Below are 24,169 nucleotides of genomic sequence, written 5' to 3'. Positions count from 1 at the left end.
CGACCTCACTGGTCAGTCCTGCTGAGTCTCCTTTCCTGGCTCTTCCTCATCTCCCTAGATTAACATTGTGACCCTAGGGCTCAGTCCCTGGACCTCTTCTCTTTTCTTCTCTTGGTGATCTCGACAGTCTCCCGGCTTTAGGTATCACCTGAGTACTGACACAGTCCCAATACTCCAGCCTGCACAGCTCCTCTGAGCTCCACTGTATGTCCTACTGCCTCCAGAGCATCTGTGTTGGGTATCTAAACGGTGAGAGAAGGCAGGATATCTAAAACCAAACTCTAAGCATCTTCCCCGCCTGTTCCTCCATCATTATGTTCCAGCTCAGTTAATGGCAATTCCACCTCTCTGGCTGCTCAGAGTGAGGATCTCTGGAGACATCCTTGATACTTCTCTTCTCACACCCCACCTTCAACACACCTGTGGCTCTATCGTCAAGATATACCCCAAATCCGACTGCTTCTCACCTTACCCACCACTGTCATTCTGATGCAAGCCACTACCATCTTTTGCCTGGGATTGCTCAATGAGCCTCCTAACAGGTTTCCTTGCTCTGACCCCTTCTCCCATGCCCCACACTTTAATCTAGCAAGCTAGAGTTATCCTGTTAAAAGATATCAGATGAAGGCACTCCTCTGATCAAAACTCTTCAATGGGTTCTTCTTACCCTGAGCAAAAACCAAAGTTCTTATAATCAGCCCATGAGAACCTAAACAGTCTCCCTCATCTCCGAGGATACGCTGCTGTCCCTGTTTCCTCCTCTTCTTGCTCCTCCCTCATTCCAGCCACACTGGCCTCCCTGCTGTTCCTCAAGCATTACAGGCCTGCTCCTTGCACCCGCTGCTCCCTCTGCCTAGAATGATCTTCCAGGTATTCACACGCTTCCTCCAGGTATCCCTCATATCTTTCAAGTCTTTCCTCACATGTCACCGTTTCAGAGACGCTTAACCTCAGGAGCCTGTTTAAAACGGAAATCCTTCTGGCTCCACCCCTCCACCTAGCACTCCCTTTCCCTAACCTGCTTTATTTTTCTAAGACACGACATGCTTGCTCATTTTGTTTTCTGTCTTACCCTACTCAGAAGTCAACTCCAAGAGGGCAGGACTTTTCGTCTATTTTATACTCTGCTATGTCTCCAGTGTCTGACGCACAATCTTCAACAAGTATTTAGGGAATGTGATATGCAAATAAACTCTGAGCTGAAGGAGACAGCACATCGATACTAACTATAGGCAGTCAGCGAGGATGATGAAAACTTCCTGGCAAGTTCTTTCTGATAGACAGGAAGAAGGAGAAAGGAAAAAAAAAAAAAAAAAAAAAAAGGAGGTCATAATTCCCAGAGGAATAATTAGTGGTAGGTGGGGCCACAAGCCCCTCCCCGCCTTGTGTTAGGATGTGGAGACTGAGAGACAAATTATGAATAATGATTAACGGTTATGAAAATCCTGTGTCTTCTTCTAGTTGAGAACCACCACTCCGAATTACAGTGCAAGCCAGCAAACGAGAAAGCTTAGGAAGACGTGGAGAGAAACCTGCAGATTCCAAAAGGTGAAGGACAAAAGATAATTTGTGATGATGACACAAAGGGGCCTTGTTCAGATTATGTCATAAAGTCCCAGAAAAGTCCTTGCCCACTCTGAGGAGAGCAGTGCCTCTGCACAAAGCTATTCTCTGAGCCCAAATTAAGAGGCCAGGGAAGCACATAACGTTTTTTAGTTCAGTCTCACTGTGTTTCTGCTCAGTGAAAAGATGAGATTTTAACAGTAAATCCAGATGGTTAAACTGACTACGTTTTCTGAAGGCTGCATTTTTATCAGGGCACTAGCCTTTTATCTGCCAGGCAAATATTTACTGAGTTCAAACTACATACAGGCAGCATGCTCCTATCATGAAGCCATACATATTTGTGACTTTGTTTTTAGAAATTTCCATGCCCAGTCCTTAACCGCCGGGCCACCAGGGCACTCCATTCTTGGACAATTGTTAAAACTCTTGTGTCTTTTTGGATGCCTGTCAAGTTCTATGTCATCAGGTGTTAGGTTGTTCCTTTAAGCACAGAAATGGGATGTTTGTGTTATATTCTAATGCTGCAGACTATCTGAAAGAAAAATATTTGGCGACCAGAAAACAGACATAGTCTAGGAATTCCAAAAGCAGCTCTGCTGATAAATGTAAAAGGATTTGCATTTATCAAAACCAATTATCAAAACTGGTTTTATTTTTATTTTTGAATCTACGGAAAAATGTTATAAGCGTAAAGGACAGCAAAGACTCCCCAACAGTAGACAAAAGTGCAGATTTTGGCTTCAGAAAGCAGTTCAAATTGATTTTTTGCATCACCGTCTTGTCTGTCAAACTTGACTCTATATCACTGACTCAACTAAGGGAAGGAATGTGCTAGTCAGAATACAGAGTACTAGGAGGAGACGTCATGAAACAATAGTTTCTTCATGTTCATCCAACACAGAACTTCCAATTCCTAACAATACAAATAACCAAATGGGTATCACAATTTACAGCCTCTGATCAGATCCTGAATAACAGGTATAATTTTGACCCCAACTGCACAAGTACATGGAGAACCTGAGGCTTGGTGGTTAAGTGACTTACTGGAGAACTTAGAGCTATGAAATCCTTAAATCCAGGTCTCTTGGCTCAAGTTGTGCACTTTGAAACACCAGGCCATTTTAAATAGTGCTTGCACTGCAATCCTATTTGAGGTGAAACATTGAAAATGGGGTGTATAAACCTGAATGCTTGCTGAACTGAGTTCTAGAGGAAAAAAGGTGCCAGTATAAATACTTGGGATGCCAAGGAACCCAAAGGCACTGAAAAGGCCAACAGGGCCCTCACGCTCCTTTAGCTCTTCTTTGTGTCTACATGACATAAGGCCCCTTACACACCCTATGCCTCTACTTTTCCCCAGTGGTAGGATTATACGACCCCTATTTTCCAACCTGTTTATGACCACATGATACTATGCCCCATCCTGCTGAGTTTAGGACACACTGATTCTATAGCACTGCCTGACTGATTTCCTGGTAGTTAAGAGATACCACTGGTGACACAGGGATGCCAGGAGGAGGTCCTTCCAGGACCTTGTAATGTTAACTTGACCAGCCTGGATTCACTTAAAGAATCATTTACTCTCTTCTCATCTGTATCTTGGAATTAAATGACAATAGTTCTACTTTTGTGATTTAAAGTAACAGCAACTCCAGAGTTCCACAGCGGACACGAATCCGAGTAGGAACCATGAGGTTGCGGGTTCGATCCCTGGTCTCGCTCAGTGGGTTAAGGATCCCGTGTTGCTGTGTGCTGTGGTGTAGGTCACAGACGCGGCTCGGATCTGGTGTTGCTGGGGCTGTGGTGTAGACTGGCAGCTGTAGCTCTGATTAGACTCCTGGCCTGGGAATCTCCATATGCTGCAGGTGCAGCCCTAAAAAGCAAAAAAAGAAAAAAAAAAGTAACAGTGGCTAAGAGCTTAAGCTTTGGCGTCTGATCTGGATTCAAGCTCTAACTCCACTGCTCATTAACCCAGACGCACATCCAGTGTTTAGCCCATCACTCAATGCACAGCAAATACTTAGTAAATGTTAACTTATTTCTGTTATCGGTGTATTAGACACTGAACTGGTGCTTGCTTCATAAATGCCTAAGTCTCATCTGTAATACAGGTCCTACTGTCTTCATTACACACGAGGCTAAGACACAGAGCTACGCTCACAGAGCCACGGTTCAAAGCAGCCCTCCCACTACACTTCCCACTGCACTCATTTCATCATTCTTTGATTTTGTCACTTGCAGTGATTTCATCTTTGGCAACAGCATTAAGATATCTCTCTTAAGCACATCTTTCACACTTTGTTGTTCTTTAAAAATAAAGTTTTAAAAGTGATTATGAAGACAAACTACTCAATTTAAAAATCAGCAAGGATCTGAATACACATTTCTCCAAAGAAGAAATACAGATGGCCAATGAGCCAGTGAAAAGATGCTCAACATCATTAGTCATGGAGGAGATGAAAATCAAAACCCTGAGCTGTCACTCACACCCACGAGGATGGCTTTCATAAAAAGTCTGCAGATAACAAGTGTCGGTGAGAATGTGGAGAAAACACAGCAACTTAATATTGCTGGTGAGAATATAAAATGGTACAGGCACTTTGGAAAACAAAATGGCAGTCCCCTCCCAAAGTGAAACATAGAATTTCCATTTGACCCAGCAATTTCACTCCTGGGTATATGCCCAAGAAAAATGAAGACATATGTCTACACAAAACTTATCTGCAAATGTACACAGCAGCATTATTCCTAATAGCCAAAAAAGTAGATACTCAAGTGTTCATCAATTAATAAATGGATAAATAACATGCAGCACATCCATACAATGGAATATTATTTGGTCATTAAAAGGAATGAAGTACTGATACATGCTACAGCATGATGTTCCTTGAGAACATAATGCAAAACGAAAGAAGCCAATTACAAGAACCCCACATGTTTTATGGTTTCATTTTTATATTCCAAAACAGGCAAACATAGATTAGTGGTTACCTAGGGCTGTGGGGGAGGCAGGGTACATAGGAAGACACAAGGGTAATAACTAATGGGTGCTGGGTTTTTGAGGTGATGAAAATATTCTGTAATTGACTGTGGTAATGGTTGCCTACCCCGTGAACACACCAAAACCCTCTGAATTGTATAGTTGAGGGAAATGTATGGGCTATAAATTATATCTCAATAAAGCTGTTATCAAAAAAGTGATTATGTTCAGCTTTATCCTTCTGGGTATTACTCTTAGATTTTTTTTTTTTTTTTTGGTCTTTTTAGGGCTGCATCCACAGTATATGGAAGTTCCCAGGCTAGGGGTTGAAGCATAGCCTACACCACAGTCACAGCAATGCCAGATCCGAGCTGCGTCTGTGAACTACACCACAGCTCATGGCAATGCCGGATCCTTAACCCACTGGGCGACGCCAGGGATCAAACCCTCATCCTCATGGATACTAGTCAGGTTCGTTACCACTGAGCCACAATAGGAACTCCTTTTTCTTAGAGATTCTTGTCCTTATTTGTTATATTAAGTACCCCCCTCCTTATCTCTTTTCCGGGTGTACTTTTTACATAGAGAAAACACTGTGCAGCCTCTGGTCTTTCCTGTCTTTCATTGGTTCAAACAGTGGTGGTACTGCAGGAACGTCATTATTGTGAGAATGGTGGTGATATTGGCACACTGGTACAGAGGGTACAGCAAGGACTCAGGAGCCAGACCACTTGGGTTTGAACCCAGCTCTACCAACTGACTATCTGTGTAAACTTGAACAAGTAACTTAACTTGTTTTAATTTCCATACTTGTAAAAATGTAATGAGGTGATACACCCTTTCGTTTTACTGGTATAAGCGATGGTTATGCAGCTAGGACTTTATTATTTTATAAATTGGTGGCAGTATTAGCACAACAATGTCTTAATTCTCCTAGAACCTTTATTTCCTGTCTCCATGGATCCTTTCATTATTCAACCCTTAAACTGCTGCTACCCTCAAAAGTCTGATATTCTCCCCACGTCATCTCATTTACTCTCAGGGACTCAAAAACTATCAATATGCGTTCAGGCCACCAGCTGATGTACCTCTGATGCTGTATATCTTCTCTCACTACCTGCTGGACAATTCTATCTGGATGTTGTGATACTTGGTTGTCAAAACCAAACTCATCTCCTTCCCCCAACTCTGACCCTTTACTGCAGCTGGTGGCATCCTGATCCCACCCCGTCATCAAGATACACACCCAGGAATCAAACTGCCCCTTCCACCTGCCCACACGTCCCCTCAACCCCCGGCTCCTGCAGTCTCCCCTCAGAGACCATTCTGAACTCTGGTTCATGACCTTTTCTCCCCCAGGGCTTCACAGCAGAATCACCTGGGGAGCCTGGGGAACCCCGACAGCCAGGCTGCACCACAGGCCGTTTAAATCGGGACCCAGGCCTTGACAGCCTAATACGGTTCCCCCGTGATTCCAACAGGCAGCCAAGCCAGGCACCTCTGGTTTAGCCCTGGGTCTGCTCTCGAGCCGCACTTTCCACTTCCACGCCCGCAGTAATGAACAGCTTATAACTGCACCTCTCCTTCTGAGCTCGAGCTGCCTCCTGCCTCTGCCCAGTAGACAGCAAGCTACTTCTATCCCACCTCCGCGCCGGCTGAGTCCGACTTCGCTGATGGATCTGGCGGTTGCCTCCTCCAGGACGTCCTCGCTGATTCACCCATCTATGGCTGAATGAGGTGTGCCTCCTCTGCATCTCTTGGTGCCAGTAACTCTCTCTCAGTGCCAGTAACTCTCAGTGCGCCGAGCATGCTGTTCTATGATTATCTGCTTGTGTTGCTGATGCCCTCACAGAGTTAGGCACTGCCTGAGCCCATGACCACCTGGCACTCATTTTCATATTCTTAGCACCTACTACTCCACTTGGCCTTCTGCAAATGCACAACACCTGTTACCTGAATGACTTTCCAGAGATAAGGAAAGGGGTTTAGAAAGAGACTATGTCAGACATTGATGGATGGGTTGGATTTTGATCCACATTTTTTTCACTCAACATGAAACCACCACCTTGATCACTTAAGTGTCTAACACTCTGCTTAACTCTGGTGCTCCCAGGCACCCAGTGCAGTTTCATTTACTTTATATAAGCTCTTATTTTGTACGAAAAATGTGTTATTCTACATTTGCAATGAGTATTGTAAATTCCTTCCAAACCTTTTAGAGAAAAAATTGGGAGTAAAAATTATAAATAATGTAGCAATCTATTACTATCCCAGATTATATTTTTTATTACTTTCAAATCAGAATTTATTTTGCTTTTGCGATACATATGTTTATCTTGGATCAAACTAGCTCAATCTTTACCACTTAAAAATTTCTTTTGTTCCCTGTTACTATAAAATCATTTGCTGGCCTTGTACCTGGAAACTATGTTAAGGAAAAAGAGAAATTCCAAAAAAATTCAATCAGGACTACATATAAATGAGTAAAAATAAGTTTTAAAGGCTGCTTCAAAAGAAATACACAATACAAGTAACATAGTTTGTGTTCTTTTAATAAACACACTTGCATAGTTAAATTACAATTTTGTAAAAATAAGAACGTATTACCTCATGCCAAGCGTGCCCAGCATTTGCACAATCTCAATACCTTTAACACTATAGTTTTCAAGACACACAAAATAAAAATTTAAGGCAAAAAAACAGCACTTTGCAACAATTTAATAATTTATTACATTACAGTAGCATCACAGCAGCATCCAATAATGCCACTTTAGGCAAAAGTCTCTCAGTAATTCCATTATAGATTCTATTTACAAGAATTTATAACTTGGTAAAATTCATTCTAAGAAAACTTGGCAAATAAAGCTTTGGACTTGAATTGGCATTTCTTTCTCTACTTTTCCTTCCCTCACTTTCTTTTTTTCAGCCGCACTTGCTACACGTGGAAATTTCTGGGCCAGAGATCAAACCCACGCCACAGCAGTGACAAGGACAGATCCTTAACCCACTGAACCACCTGAGAACTCCCCCACTTTCTTTATTTTAAACTATCAACATTCATATTATATTGTAAAACACTAAAATAGCAGTTACATTGTATTAAGAGTTGTATTTTAAAATGACTCAAGATAAAGTTTTAGAGGAAACTATACAACAGGTAGGTTGATTTAAATTTTCTGATTTTCTAAAAAATCAGCTTTGGTCTTGGAACTGATTTTTCTTCATTGCTGGAAAACTCATCAGGTTTAATTACATACTTTAAAAATGATTATTACATGTTGCAATTTTTAAATAAACAGGTACTTTAACTCTTTACCTCCTATAGGGTTCAGATTTGTTCAGCTGTGCTCCCGTTCTAAAATTCTATGTTCCTGATAAACTCTTTCCTTCTAATGTTGCTTTCTAAGCAAACTGAAAGCCGCCTCATACTGAATGAGGAAAAGAGCAAATACGTGGCTGAATATGAGGTACTGCAAAGGACTGCATGCTCTTTTAAGAAGGACAGATTATTATTATTATATGTCATACCATTTCCTTTTAGCTTCCTCTGAGATATCTGACAAAATACCTAAATAAAGAGAGGTATTTCTGTAAATACAGTAAATTTACTTTCCAGACAGAGGCTCAGCTTAAATACGCCATTATGTGATTTACTCCATAGGTACCTGATGAATATATTATTTTCAAATTGATTATGGATGCTAAGCTCTACTTGAATGTCATTCTTAGTAATCTATATTTATCAGTGTAAAAGTGAAGCAATTTGAGTTATAAAAATATCTTTGAAATAATTTATCAGTGTATTAAATAAGCCCAAATTCAAATTATAAAGAGAAAATGTTATACCAAATCATGTGGCTAATTAAGTGCTTTAATTTCTAACCTCAGTGTTTAAAATGGATTTAAAGTAACTGCCCTTAATCTGAACCCAATTAATGGGTGCAAAAGCAGAAAACTCAGCAAATAAAAGGCAAGACTAAGTCGTCTGTATACTATGGAAGGTCAGCTGAATTCACAAGGACTCAATCTTTGCACTGTCCCCTTTAGTGACTGCAGGCAAATCTGTTATGCCACCTGTATAATGATATTATTGCTTTCCTATAAATGTTGTACTTTATAAAGGTATCATGATGATGCTGAATGCTAAAAACTGAGGTGGGGCCTGTAACCAGAAATCCCTGCCTCAGAGTACACATACATATCACCACACATCCCAATGGTGTAAAGCATTTTGGAACACAGACATTTGAACTTTGTGAAGTTCTAACTAAACTGCTGATTCTTTCTGAAGTGTCATAAAGGTATGATTTAGTAATGTATCACTGAAATCATCCAGTCATAATGTACAGGCACATCAACATGAATATTGCACAAAAGATGCCTCTAATGTTAACTCAGAGATATAAAAACATATTTCACTCTTCTTAAAGAACTCTGTGAGGAAATAAGACTCTGTGATTGTATGTACACTTTTCCTGATAATACTTGGACATTCATAAACAGTAGATTGCACTGCAGCTTGTAAACATTTTAAATTGCATAAACTTCTCACTGATTTTCAAATATAGTTTAATCCTGCCCACTAAAACTTCTTTTGTTTCAGCTAAGCCCTCTCACGTTTATTGGCTTATAATAATGTTTATTAGCTTTAAAGTGTTTTCCATTCAAGGAAAAGAAATAAAATCCTATGCCAAAGTAGCCAATGTGGTTGAAGAAGAGACATTAGCCAGAGAATTCTGAATGGTAAAATCAACCCTCTAGCCTCAAAGCAGCTTCGTGGACATAGAGGAATGTCAGCTCTCACACGTCTTTCCTTCACTGGACTTCATTCTCAACTAGACAGAGCCTGTATGGCTGGTTCAAGGATTCCTTATGATCTTTACTAGACACATTAAGAAGAATGTCAACCAGTGTCCCTTTGTGACCTGGGACATGCAGTCACGTAATTAAAATAGGTAATGTAAATTCTGACTTTAAAATGTATAGACATAAATGCTCTAAGGTACAGAAGGTTTTCTATCTCATGGTCAATGATGGGAGCCTTTCATTCCCCCAAACAATCCATTTTCAGGTCGCCAATAAAGAAGTAACAAGTGACCACTGCAGCACTTATGCAGTATCCTCATTAGCCCAGAGCACACAAGATTTCCCAAGGAACTCCTGCAGTAGGGTGTTCCCTCTTGGGCAGCTGAAACAGATAAGACGCACCCTGCTCTACACATACTGCTGGGGCAGGCCACTTGCTTCCTCTATGAGATAAGAAAAGCTCCCCAAAAGTGTTACTGCTCCCACCCTAAAATACACAGAAAATAGAGAAAAGGATATTTCCAATTCTTGGCCTTTAAACAAATTTAAATACTGGTATTCATAGTGGCATATCCGAAAGTAATAAACTAAATGTTGCACATTGGGGGACAAACTGCTGAACCAATTAAGAGCTCACTGTGATTAAGATTAGGTCAAACATAATAGCAAAACATAAGCAATTCTGAATTCTGTAATGAATATACATGTTGCAGTAACATTAGAAAAGCATGGCAGCCCATTCCACACCAGCAAGAATAGTTTGTGCAAATAGTGGGTCTTTGTGTGTTTGAACTCCCACCATGTAAGGGCAAACTCGATGTGCATGCTAATGACCTACAATTACCAAATTAAAAAAGAAGAAAAGTGCTAGAGGATGCCAGAGTGAACAGCAGGGAAAGCCACACAAAGACCCACTATCCTTTCACTTGTTACAAATAAATTTTAACTGTAAATGAGAAACACAAAGAAATAATCACAAGTGGCTCTAACATTCGAACGAAGTTAACGAATTGTGTAGGAGATATTTGATCAGGGCAGCCTGCCCTGCCTCCACGCTAGAGTCAAACTTGGATAGTGGGTCTCTGGGGTGCTTTCACACTGGAAGACAACATTGGGTCCTATAAAAAGAAAAATGAGGAATAAAATGAACATAAAGCAAATTAAGTGGGTGATTAAAAATTCTACTAATTACATGCAGCATCAACAAATTCGAACTATTAAAATTCTTCATCTTTAGAAAATATCCTAACTACAAAATAAAATGAAAATATTATTTATTTATTTATTTATGTATGTATGTATGTCTTTTTAGGGCTGCACCCATGGTATATGGAGGTTCCCAGGCTAGTGGCTGAATTGGAGCTGCAGCTGCTGGCCTTCACCCCAGCCACAGCAATGTGGGATCTGAGCTGCGTCTTCAACCTACACCACAGCTCAGGGCAATGCCGGATCCTTAACCCACTGATCGAGGCCAGGGATCAAACCTGCGTCCTCATGGATACTAGTCAGATTTGTTTCTGCTAAGCCACAACGGGAACTCCGAAAATAACATTTATAAGGGCTCCAGAAACACAAAACGATAGTCTAAAACTTAACCAGTTTTCACAGACTCATAAACTCCTTTAGAACTCATTCTTCCTTTAGAACAGCTTTTATCTGTTCTTTATACTCCTTATAAGACTTAATTGAAAAAAGTGTTCCACCACGAGGAAACAAGATAAACAACAAAATAGTTTGGAATACCATCACTCTACATTTTTTTTTGTCTTTTTAGGGCTGCACCCACAGCATATGGAGGTTCCCAGGCTGGGGGTCTAATCGGAGCTACAGCTGCCGGCCTACACCAGAGCCACAGCAATGCAGGATCCAAGCTGCATCTGCGACCTACACCACAGCTCAGGGCAATGCCGGATCCGTAACCCACTGAGTGAGGCCAGGGATGGAACCTGTGTCCTCTTGGATGCTAGTCAGATTCATTGCCACTGAGCCACAACGGGAACTCCCCACTCTACATTGTAGGCACCATATAAGCCAAATGTACTGATAAACTGGAATGTTCCAGGGATCACTTAGCCAAAGTCTTCTAGACCCAGTAAGTCTAAAAAGTACCTTCCTTGCTCAGGTTCAGGAAAGACATTTCAGGTATTTCTAATTAATTGGATAAACTGGCAAGTACTGAAAACTGCCAAACTATTAGCAGAGTTTAAAAACGGTCACTCATTTAGGTAATCCAAGTTGTTATAAATTTTCTTTACTACCTCTCCTAAAATCCTGAGTTTTTTTTTGAGAATGTTTAAACCGTAAAAAACTGGACTCCACCTCCAAACTGGGAAATTCATTTGTTTTATCTAGAAGACAGTCTTCTCACAAAATCAGACTATCTTTACAAGCTTTAAAGTGAAAATAATGCACTAATATTTTAAAATTATAGATACAATACAAAGTAAATTCATAATACTTGCACTGAATCAGCTTTTACATTTATATGTTCTTAGAAGCTAAGTTAAAATGAAAGGCTAAAGCTTTTAGATAATTTCACAAGAATGATAAAAGTACAAATCATGATATATTTTACCAAAAAAAGACAAAAAAATCAAAAGGTGGGTAAAAGTGAAATCTGTTTTATACAGGTAAAAATTATTTCCAAGTACCATTTGTTCTCTAATTATTAATGCTATGTTTATTGTCAAATGTAAGAAAGACTAAGATATATATCTATACCTATATCTAACACTAAGAGATAATTTTATGTAGTATCAAATCTCATACTTTGAGATCTGAAATCTTGTTGTAAAAATAGTGAAATAGATCTTGATTCATATATCTCTTGTCACTCGCATAAGTTATCTATCTAAAAAAAAAAAATCACCTAATGAGAGTTCTGCAAATCCTTTATTTATAAAATAAATTTTAAGATTTTCTATAAAATTTTCTTCTGACTTGGATGATGTATAAAGACGAGGGAAATAAATGAGAAGGTTGCAAAATTAACAGCACCTCTACACTAAAAGGGTTATTTTGAATAAGTGAATAGGGTAATTGCTAGCTACTCTTTATTAAGCTGAAAAAGGCTGGAATAAAGAGAAGCTGCAGTATAGACTGCCATCATACCAAAGAACCCATGAGAGAATTATAACTTTTTTTAGATAAAGTCAAAGAGTAAGGTCTGAAGCTAGGAAAGAAGCATTTAAAATAAAGCAATATAACTTTTGATCTTATGAACAAGTTTGCTTGTTTTCTTACTCTGAACATTAAGTACACATGAGTGCAGTGTGGAGTTTAAGCTGTGATCCAGGGCAGTAGTGAGTGTAGCACTGCATACTAAAGCTTACGCACTAGTTAGGAAGTAAACAGTTTGATATTACTCACATTGTTGACTTGGATCTGCGTCTGTCGTCATCTTAACGTAGTTTGAAGGAAAGAGACCAGTCACCCCATTGATTTCTCCTTGCCACCAGTCAGGATCATCTTTGTTCAAAACATTGATAAGTTGTCCCTTGGAGAAATTTAGCTCATCCTCGTTATTTGCTATATAGTCATACATGGCAATCACCTGACACACTGCCAGAGAAAGAACAACAAAGTAACAAATTAAACAATGAGGATCACATGTTAAAATTCAGCTGTAATTTCCCTTTAGCTGTTCTCTTCCACCTTCTTTCCCCCATTCCCTGTTGTATAAAAACAAGAATTTCTCAACTGCAGTCAGAGTTCCAAGTAGCTGCTTTGCTTTACTAAAAGTATGATAATATAGCAACTAAAAAACTTCAAGGAATGAGGTGGCTGAAGTATCACTGAACAGTTGGCTGACCCTTCACAGAACTTTTTAGAGAGGAAGTTCCCACTGTAATATTACTTTTAGGCAGAGGTGAAGAAAGAACAAATTTTAAAATATTTTTCAAAAAATTAGTTATCTAAGAAGCTGCTGTTTTAAGCAGCAGCTTAAAAGGTCTCTAAGATGAAATACAAGTTAACCCATTTCCATACCAGGATGAAAAGCAGGTGTAGTTCTTTCACTACTTGGACCCAAAAGTTTAACGTGGCTGGCAGGAAACCATCCTTTCTGTCGCTTTTTCCCTCTGGCCTATAAAATTAGCAAAATGAATACAAAAGATGAGACTAAAGACAATTACTGAGATATAAACCAAGAATGAGAAAACCCCTAGCAGAGTAGTAAAGAATTTAATCTTGCCCCAAAAGAGGTTTGGCCTTTGCCTTTGGCTCCTGGAAGGTAATCTCTAAACCTTTGGCATGTCTTGTTTGTTGAGAGTCTTAGTTTATGTGGTGCTCTTAACTATACTGGCTAGTCTAAGAGTGTGATTCATGGTGGGCACTCTGTGTCACATAGCATGAACTCTGGAGGGACTGGAGACTGAGTTCAGCCATGTGGGCAGTCAATTGCGTCTATGTGATGGAGCCCCAGAGAAAACTCTGGTAGCCAAGGCTCAAGTGAGCTTTTCTTCTGGATAATATTCCATGTGCATTGTTGCCAAGAGGATTTAATAATGTCCATGACTCCACTGGGAGAGGACGACTGGAAGCTCCTGAACTCTGCCTCATACATCTCCTCCCTTGACTACTTTGTGTGTGTGTGTGTGTGTGTGTCTTTTTAGGGCTGCACCTGTGGCATACAGAAGTTCCCAGGCTAGGGGTTAAATTGGAGCTGTAGCCACTAGCCTACATCACAGCCACAGCAATGCCAGATCCTTAATCCACTGAAAGAAGCTAGGGATTGAACCTGCATCCTCATGGATACTAGTCATGTTTGTTACTGCTGAGCCACAATGGGAACTCTTCCCTTGGCTATTTTTAATCTAAATCTTTTTGCTGTAATAAACTGTAACCATGAGTGAAACAGCTTTCAGCGAGTCCTGTGAGTGCTTATGGCAAATTATAGAACTTGAGAGTGGTCTTGGAGACCCTCAAACTTACAGCTGGTGTAAGAAATGAGGGTGTCTTGGGAACACCTGAATTTTGCACTGGCCTTCAAGGTCAATATAAAACACTGGAAGATTCAATATGCATCTCAATGCTATCTGTAGAAGTCTATTTGGAGATCTTTCAGGCTCAAAGCTCTCTGCATTTTCAATTAAATAATAAAAAATATTACCCTAAGTCAACATTTAAAATGATAAAGCTCATAGTAAATATCTATTAGGGCTCTGTTAATAATTAATCAGGAGATTATGAACAAAATTCATGGAAAGCCATGTTTCCCATTTAGGTCAATCTTCAAAACAAATCAGAAGGTGAAATTTCAGGTGATTATTCAAGAAGATACTTAATTTCAAAACTTCACTGTTCTTTAGAAACTCTAAGCTCCTGATTAGCAAGAATAAAGCTATGTTAACCCTCCATATTTTAATCACATATCAATTTTACATAAAAATTCAGCTCTTACACCTGCTACCATCTTTTAATCCTAAAGTGCTTTTTAGTTTTAACTTTAGAAATTTAAGGGGTGAGAAAAAAAATCCCTGTATGTATCAAAACATATGTAATTACTGTCTCTGCTAACAGTTTATGAAAAAAAATAGACCCACTTATTCCTGCACTTCCTTTCACTGCACTGCTGTTTCAAAAACAAGACTGTGTGGGGACAGTCCAATGGGTAGTACTTTCTCAGCACACAGTGTGGATCATGTTTTTTTTCCCTGGAAGCTATACTGCAAGTCTGAAGTTATCCCAGGCAAAGATGATATAAGCTTTCCTTTAGGAAGGTAACCTATGGTTTATTAAAGCAGGTATTATTAGAAAACGATTATGTCTTTAGAGAAAATTATTCTTCACATTGTTACTTATAACATCAACTGTGCTAAAAATAAACAGGGAAAAGACTAGAAAGACACATAATCCATTAAATGATAAATATTGATTATCTCCAAGTGGTATGATTATAGGTGATCTAAAATTTTTATTCTTAATTTTCTAATGAGCCCACATGACTTTTTATAATAAAATCAATGTTATTTAAAGATTATTACCTGTAATTCCCCTTGCCACCAACCACTTGTATTTTTCTTTAGAATTAATATTAACTGTCCTGGTGCAAGGCTAAGTTGTTCAGAACCAGAAGCCACATATGCTGAAGTTACTTGAGCAATCTCTGAAAAGAAGAAAAATAAGAAACTATGAATTCAAGACTACTAAACACTTTTGCAGTTTTTTAGCTTCATTATTATACATACCAGGTTTCTTGTTTGATGTTCCAGATTTGCTTGCACTCCCAAAACTCTGCAAGGAAAACATATACTGTTTTATCATCTTCTAATGTAATTCAGATTTAAAAGTACAAAGGACTATTAGGAATTAGAGATTTCTATAAAGCAAAATGATGATTAACTTATATTAATCAAGGTAAGAATCCAACACTTATGGGGAAATCTGGTTCTAACACAATGCATTACATATAAGTATCTGATGTTGGCATCCACTTACTCAATAGGTATAGCTCATTCTCTGAATCTTATCTGAGTATTAAACATAACCATCCAGGACAAATACACATTCCATGTATCAATGGGTTAGAACCAAGGCCCACCACACATAATATATGTGCGCCGGGTGTGTTAAGGCATATGTGAGTTTTGCTCCTGCTGCACAGGACGCAATGCTTTTAATCTTAATTTTTCGCCACATTTCTTCTGAACCTGACCTAAGAACAAAAAATGCATACCCTAGTAACTGTGATCTGTTTGACTTTACAAGATAAATTATGCCAACCACATTTACTCTTTTTAGGAATTTGAACAAGACAAGGGCAGGGGTAAATTTTTTTTTCTCTCTTGGTGAACATTGCTATGGTAAAAGCACGGAAGCAGAGATGAGAGTCAATAGCTGACTTTTTTTTGAGTATGTACTATGTAACAGGTAGTGTTCTAAGAATTTTGTATATATTCATTTAGTTAATTTTTGCAATAACACTATTAAATAATTAAGACTATCCCCATCTTACAAAGAAGGAAGGTGAAATACAGAAAAGTGAACTAGGAGTTCCTGTTGTGGCTCAGTGGTTACTGAACCCAACTAGCATCCATGAGGATGTGGGTTTGATCCCTGGCCTCACTCAGTGGGTTAAGGATCCAACGTTGCTGTGAGCTGTGGTGTACGTTGCAGACGCAGCTCAGGTCCCTCATTGCTGTCGCTGTGGTATAGGCCGGCAGCTACAGATCTGATTTGACCCCTAGCCTGGGAACCTCCATATGCCATGGGTGTGGCCCTAAAAAGACAAATTTAAAAAAAGACAAAAAAAAAAGAAAGAAAGAAAAGAAAAAAAAGAAAAGTAAAGTAACTTGTCCAGGGTCACCTAGCCTCTTCTCTAAGTAGCAGAGCCAGAAGCCAACCTAAGCAGTCTTGGTGGTTCTCAATGTGTGGTTTGTAGATCCCCAGGGGCAGTCCTTTTTATCCCCTTTCAGGGTCTGGGAGATAAAAGCTACTTTCATAATATTACTAAGATTATTTACCTCTTTGTTAATCAACATTTACACTGGTGGATAAAATTGCTGATGCTTAGCATCAATCACAGCAGTGGTGCAAATTATACTAGTAGTCACAGTATTCTTCACAGCCATCAGCTCACAGTAAGACAAACAAAGCAAGCTTCACCTAATAATGTCTTTGGTCTAGCAGCAAAAATTTCAAGTTTACTCCTCAGATAAATGTCTTTTAAAATGTCTGGGTGATTGCACATGGGACATTCTCTAAGACTGATCACATTCTCGGCTACAAATCCAACCTTGGTAACTTTAAGAAAATTGAAATCATATCAAGCATCTTTTCCAACCACAATGCTATATGACTGGAAATCAACAAGAAAAAAACTGCAAAAAACACAAACAAATGGAGACTAAACAACATGCTTCTAAATGACCAATGGATCACTGAAGAAATCAAAGAGGAAATTAAAAAATACCTAGAAGCAAATAACAACAAAGATTCAACACTCCAAAACCTATGGGATGCGGCAAAAGCCGTTCTAAGAGGAAAGGTTATAGCAATACAAGCCCACCTCAGGAAACAAGAAAAAGCACAAATAAACAAGTTAACTTTACATCTAAAGCAGATCGAGAGAGAAGAAAAGACAAGACCTAAAGTTAGTAGAAGGAAAGAAATCATAAAGATCAGAGCAGAAATCAATGAAACAAAAACAAAGAAAACCATAGAAAAGATCAATGAAATGAAAAGATGGTTCTTTGAAAAGATCAACAAAACTGATAAACCCTTGGCCAGACTTAGCAAGAAAAAAACAGAGGACTCAAATCAAAAAAATTAGAAATGAAAAGGAAGTAACAAGGGACATCACAGAAATACAAAGGATCATAAGAGACTACTATATGCAACTATACGCCAATAAAATGGAAAACTTAGAAGAAATGGACAAATTCTTAGAAAAGTATGATCTTTCAAGACTAAACCAAGATGAAATAGGAAAGATGAATGGACCAATCACAAGAACGGAAATTGAAACTGTGATTAAAATACTTCCAACACACAAAGGTCCAGGACCAGATGGCTTCACAGGCGAATTCTACCAAACATTTAGAGAAGAGCTAACACCTCTCCTTCTGAAACTATTCCAAAAAATTGCAGAGGAAAGGATACTTCCAAGCTCATTCTTTGAGGCCACCATCACCCTGATACCAAAACCAGACAAATATACCACAAAAAAAGAAAACCACAGGCAAATTTCACTGATGAACATTGATGCAAAAATCCTCAACAAAATACGAGTGAACCTCATCCAACAATACATTAAAAGGATTGTACATCAGGATCAAGTGGGATTTATCCCAGGGATGCAAGGGTTCTTCAATATCTGAAAATGAATCAGTGTGATACACCACATTAACAAACTGAAGAATAAAAACCATATGGTCCTCTCAACAGATGCAGAAAAAGTCTCTGACAAAATCCAACACCCATTTCTGATAAAAACCCTTCAGGAAGTAGGCATAGAGGGAACCTACCTCAACATAATAAAGGCCATATATGACAAACCCACAGCAAACATCATTCTCAATGGTGAAAAGCTGAAAGAATTCCCGCTGAGATCAGGAACAAGACAAGGATGTCCACTCTCGCCACTACTCTTCAACATAGTTTTGGAAGTCCTAGCCATAGCAATCAGAGAAGTAAAAGACATAAAAGGAATCCAAATTGGAAAGGAAGAAGTAAAACTATCACTATTTGCGGATGACATAATACTATACCTAGAGAATCCTAAAGACTCTATCAGAACACTGTTAGAGCTCATCCATGAATTTGGCAAAGTCTCAGGATACAAAATTAATACACAGAAATCGACAGCATTTCTATACACTAACAATGAAAGCTCAGAAAGAGAAATTAGGGAAGCAATCCCGTTTACCATCACATCCAAAAGAATAAAATACCTAGGAGTAAACCTATCTAAGGAGACAAAAGACCTATACTCTGAAAACTACAAGACACTGATGAAAGAAATCAAAGATGACACAAATAGATGGAAAGACATACCATGCTCCTGGATTGGAAGAGTTAATATTATCAAAATGACTCTACTATCCAAGGCAATCTACAGATTCAATGCAATCGCTATCAAATTACCAAGGACATTTTCCACAGAACTTGAACAAAATATTTTAAAGTTTGTTTGGAAGCACAAAACACCCAGAATAGCCAAAGACATCCTGAAAAAGAAAAGTGGAGCTGGAGGAATCAGGCTCCTGCCCTTCAGACTATACTACAAAGCAACGATCATCAAAACTGTATGGTACTGGCACAAAGACAAACATACACATCAGTGGAACAGGATAGAAAGCCCAGAATTCAACCCATGCACCTACAGCCAACTCATCTATGACAAAGGAGGCAAGGATATGCAATGGAGAAAGGAGAGCTTGCTCAATTAAGTGGTGCTGGGAAAACAGGACAGCCACATGGAAAAGAATGAAATTAGAACACTTCCTAACACCATACACAAAAATCAACTCCAAATGGATTAAAGACCTACATATAAGACCAGACACTATCAAACTCTTAGAGGAAAACATAGGCCAAACACCCTCTGACATAAACGACAGCAATATCTTCTCAGATCCACTTCTTAGAGTAATGACAGTAAAAACAAAAATAAACAAATGGGACCTAATCAAACTGAAAAGTTTCTGCACAGCAAAGGAAACCCTAAACAAAACAAAAAGACAACCCACAGGATGGGAGAAAATCTTTGCAAGTGAATCAACTGACAAGGGATTCATCTCCAAAATTTATAAACACCTCCTATAGCTCAATACCAAAAAAACAAACAGCCCCATCAAAAACAAACAACCCCACCAAAAAATGGGCAGAAGATCTAAACAGACAATTCTCCAAAGAAGACATACAGATGGCCAAAAAACACATGAAAAGATGTTCAACGTCACTCATTATTAGAGAAATGCAAATCAAACCACTCTGAGGTACCCCCTTACACCAGCCAGAATGGCCATCATCCAAAAGTCTACAAACAGTAAGTGCTAGAGAGGGTGTGGAGAAAAAGGAACCCTGGTACACTGTTGGTGGGATTGTAAATTGGTGCAACCACTGTGGAAAACAGTATGGAGATGCCTCAGAAAATTAAAAATAGAACTACCATTTGACCCAGCAATCCCACTCCTGGGCATCTATCCAGAGAAAACAACGACTTGCAAAGACACATGTACTCCGATGTTCATTGCAGCACTATTTGCAATAGCCAAGACATGGAAACAATCTAAATGTCCATTGACAGAGGAGTGGATCAAGAAGATGTGGTACATATACACAATGGAATATTACTCGGCCATTAAAAGGAAGGAAATAATAGCATTTTTAGCAACATGGATGGACCTAGAAATTATCATGCTAAGTGAAGTCAGCCATACAATGAGACACCAACATCAAATGCTTTCACTGACATGTGGAATCTGAAAAAAGTACAGACTGAACTTTGCAGAACAGATGCTGACTCACAGACATTGAAAAACTTATGGTCTCCAAAGGAGACAGTTTGGGGGGTCGGGGAATGCGCTGAGATTATGGGTTGGAAATCCTGTAAAATTGGTTTGCGATGATCATTGCATAACTATAAATGTAATAAATTCTTTGAGTAATAAAAAAAAAAGAATTGCAAGGAAAAAAAAAAAGAAAGAAAAGTCTGGGTGATCAAATGAAATGAGCCTAAGGTATTTCTGCTGTATACTCAAGTATAAGGACTGTCCCAAGGAAAAGCCTTGGGTGATTAAATTGTGATCTAAACTAGGTTTTCATGGAATAACATTTTATTTGAAAGAATGACTAATGCCATGGAGTTCCCGTCGTGGCTCAGTGGTTAACGAATCTGACTAGGAACCATGAGGTTGCGGTTTGATCCCTGGCCTTACTCAGTGAGTTAAGGATCTGGCATTGCCGTGAGCTGTGGTGTGGGTCACAGACGCTGGCTTGGATTCCAAGTTCCTGTGGCTCTGGTGTAGGCCAGCAGCTGCAGCTCCAATTCAACCCCTAGCCTGGGAACCTCCATATGCCGTGGGAGTGGCCCAAGAAATGGCAAAAAGAAAAAAAAAAAAAGATGTAACAATGACTATTGTCAAATTGTTAAGACTTGAGTTTTAGGAGACATTTGCTCAAAGATGAATGAAGTAGGAGTTCCCGTGGTGGCGCAGTGGTTAACGAATCCGACTAGGAACCATGAGGTTGCGGGTTCGGTCCCTGCCCTTGCTCAGTGGGTTAACGATCCGGCGTTGCCGTGAGCTGTGGTGTAGGTTGCAGACACGGCTCGGATCCCGCGTTGCTGTGGCTCTGGCGAAGGCCGGTGGCTGCAGCTCCGATTCAACCCCTAGCCTGGGAATCTCCATATGCCGCAGGAGCGGCCCAAGAAATAGCAAAAAGACAAAAAAAAAAAAAAAAGATGAATGAAGTAAGCCTCTCACTTCAAGGAAAAGAGCTGACAGGATTTTTGCCTATGATTCAAGGGAAAACCAAAATTGTGGAAAACTTGTATCTACCACTATAAGCTTGACAATCTCAAGTACCTAAGGAGTTTCCTATGTTATCAAATATGATTTTTAAAATATTATCTATTAGCAATACCAGGAATATTTGCTTAACTCAGTGATTCGATGTTTCTCAAATGACCAATGAATGATGTTACCACATTCGGTGTGCAAAATAGACTGGTGAGTTTTCATGTAACAATGAGAAATATTCACTGATATGGTTTCAGATTCCATGCTGCAACTAACCTACAATAATTTAGTACTTGTTAGGTTTTGGTGTAGTAATTTCAAAAAAGAATATCCACAGATATCTGAAAAAATTATTAAAATACTTGTTTTCTCTCATATCTATGTATATGAGAAGTATATTGTTCATGTAATTTAAATCAAAATAACAAACTGTAACAGAATGAATATGGAAGTAGACGTGAGACTTCCTGTCTTCAGTTGAGCCAGACACTAAACAGATTTTCAAAAGCATAAAATACTGCCACTCTTTTCACTAAGCTTTTTTTTAGGAGGGAGAAATACCTGGGTGTTTCTCATTAAAAGCAAGTTATTACGTTACCATGTAGTGGACTTAGTTTTGTTATTTCAAAATGACTTAGTATTTTTAAAATTTCAGTTTTAACTTCTAATATGGAAAACATCACTAGATATAACTCATATTTTCAGAAACTTTTGAGTCCCCAATAATTTCTAAGAATGTAAAAAGTGCCTAAAACCAAAAAGTCTGAGAATTGCTGCACTACATCATACTAGTGGTGGGATGAAAAGCAGCAGGAACTCAGCGTGGTCTAGGTCAGGTTAATGTCAAAACCTTAAAGATTTACAGACTCTTTCAAAGCCATCCCTTGCAAGCCTCCCAAATCCAAACCATTCTCTAATTTCAGTTATCATGAGGCCCAGTCCGACCAAAGGCATTTGTTCTTAGAATTTCATGAAATTGTTTCTCCCTTCTCTAACAGGATCCCTAGAGTGAACTGTATTTTACTGGAGCTATTTTAAATGGTTTCCTCATAAACAAAGCAGCCTGACCAAAACCGTATATACGTATCTCTGTTTTAAATATGAAACTTGCTAACAGCAATCGAATGATTCTGTTTCTATACTAATATAAATCTACCTCTTGATCTTTCGGTTTGACATAATTTGATGGAAAAATTCCAGTTCTATCTCCAATACTTCCTGTCCACCATTCTCCATCCTTCTGGGTCACCAATATTTCTTCACCTTCAGCGAAAGTCAAATCTCCAGGTTCTACACTTGAATATGGATAAAGTGCAATATACTCTGTAGGAAACAAAGCACAAAGAAACTAATTTTGGTTTTCGGATTACAAAAGTTAAAAAAAAAAGTTAATCTCCAGTATCTTGAGTAAATTCACTGTAACAGACCTTGCGACTTAAGGAAAGCTACTGTAAAGAGATGTTAAGATAGAAACTGTAATGAAGTAATTTAATAATTTTTTAGCAGGAGTTCCCGTCGTGGCGCAGTGGTTAACGAATCCGACTAGGAACCATGAGGTTGCGGGTTTGATCCCTGCCCTTGCTCAGTGGGTTAACGATCCGGCGTTGCCGTGAGCTGTGGTGTAGGTTGCAGACGCGGCTCGGATCCTGCGTTGCTGTGGCTCTGGCGTAGGCCGGCGGCAACAGCTCCGATTAGACCCCTAGCCTGGGAACCTCCATATGCTGCGGAAGCGGCCCAAAGAAATAGCAAAAAGACAATAATAATAATAATAATAATAATTTTTTAGCAAAAGATTACATTGGGGGGGCAGCATATGGAGTTCCTGGGTCAGGGATCAGATCTAAGCTGCAGTTGTGACCTTCGCCACAGCTGCAACAACAACTGCGGCATTGCTAGATCCTTGACCCACTGAGGCAGCCTGGGGATCCAGCCTGAGTCCCAGTGGTCCAGAGATGCTGCTGATCGTGCTGTGCCACAGTGGGAACTAGAAGTTCACATCTTTGATATAGAGCTTTATCGCAGGGTTTCTTTTTTCCCAAATGTATCGTCATCACCATCACCACCACCCTCATAACATCACCCCTAAACTACTAACAGATATCAGTATCTCTACTCCACACAGAGCCAAGACATGAAAAGTTTTTTTAAGATTCTTACACAAAATATATTTTAATCTAAGTTCTTTTCTCTTTAATTCTTTTATAAACACAATTATGTGAATCCCCATAACTGTGACATCAGTACTAGAGGCTAAATTCCATCACAATGACCCACCTCCTAGCACAGTGCTTGGCATGGAATAGATGTTCAATAAATATTTATAAATGAATGACCTTAATGGAAATATCTATTTTTCATATTGGCTTTGCTTTAGTTCCTATAATTACTAGTACTTAGAGAAAGTCAATGATCAGGTTTTAGAAGTCTTTTTCCTTCTTTTCTAGTTTTATTTGTATTTGTTGACATGGAATCTGATTTGTAGATCATAAACTGGAGATGACCAGAACTGCCACCCAGAAACTAGTATTCACCTTCCCAGTATTATTCAACTTATCTGACTTAACAAGGCAAAAAATGACTGCAAGGTTAAGGTATGCTGCAACGATGAGTGTGGTCCTTTCTAAAACGCTCCTCACCACTTTCCTGGGATCATTCCACAGCAGTTACTCCAAGGTGAACTTGAGGTTGCAGCCTGGGCGACCCGAGTTCCCCGACCTCTCAGAGCTGTACTTTGTGGCTCATGCCTCTCCCTCTGTCCACCAAGCTTTTCTGCCTTTTTTACTAAGCAAGGCCCCACTCATTATTTATGATGATGCGACATGCCCACCTCTGTGGATTCACAGATCCTACTCGA

The 24,169-nt window shown here is 39.2% G+C and overlaps 1 protein-coding gene across 5 annotated transcripts in view; it reads right to left on the bottom strand.

The window, feature by feature from the left end:
* ITSN2 (intersectin 2) overlaps positions 1-24,169 on the bottom strand; it is a 142,690-nt gene that overhangs the window by 22,616 nt on the left and 95,905 nt on the right. For 4 of the 5 annotated variants that reach the window (XM_047782534.1, XM_047782532.1, XM_047782531.1 and 1 more), the window contains exons 24-28: positions 22,472-22,638; positions 15,541-15,586; positions 15,337-15,458; positions 13,340-13,436; positions 12,722-12,913 (exon numbers count right to left, since the gene is read on the bottom strand). In XM_047782534.1, the coding sequence (XP_047638490.1) occupies positions 12,722-12,913; positions 13,340-13,436; positions 15,337-15,458; positions 15,541-15,586; positions 22,472-22,638 (624 nt within the window). Of the gene's footprint in view, positions 1-7,082; positions 10,471-12,721; positions 12,914-13,339; positions 13,437-15,336; positions 15,459-15,540; positions 15,587-22,471; positions 22,639-24,169 lie in introns of those variants that run through there. The other variant, XM_047782535.1, reaches the window with a different exon arrangement.

This window comes from Phacochoerus africanus, chromosome 5 (genome assembly GCF_016906955.1).
Source record: "Phacochoerus africanus isolate WHEZ1 chromosome 5, ROS_Pafr_v1, whole genome shotgun sequence".
Lineage (NCBI taxonomy): Eukaryota > Metazoa > Chordata > Mammalia > Artiodactyla > Suidae > Phacochoerus > Phacochoerus africanus.
This window is presented reverse-complemented; position numbering and strand designations above follow the sequence as displayed.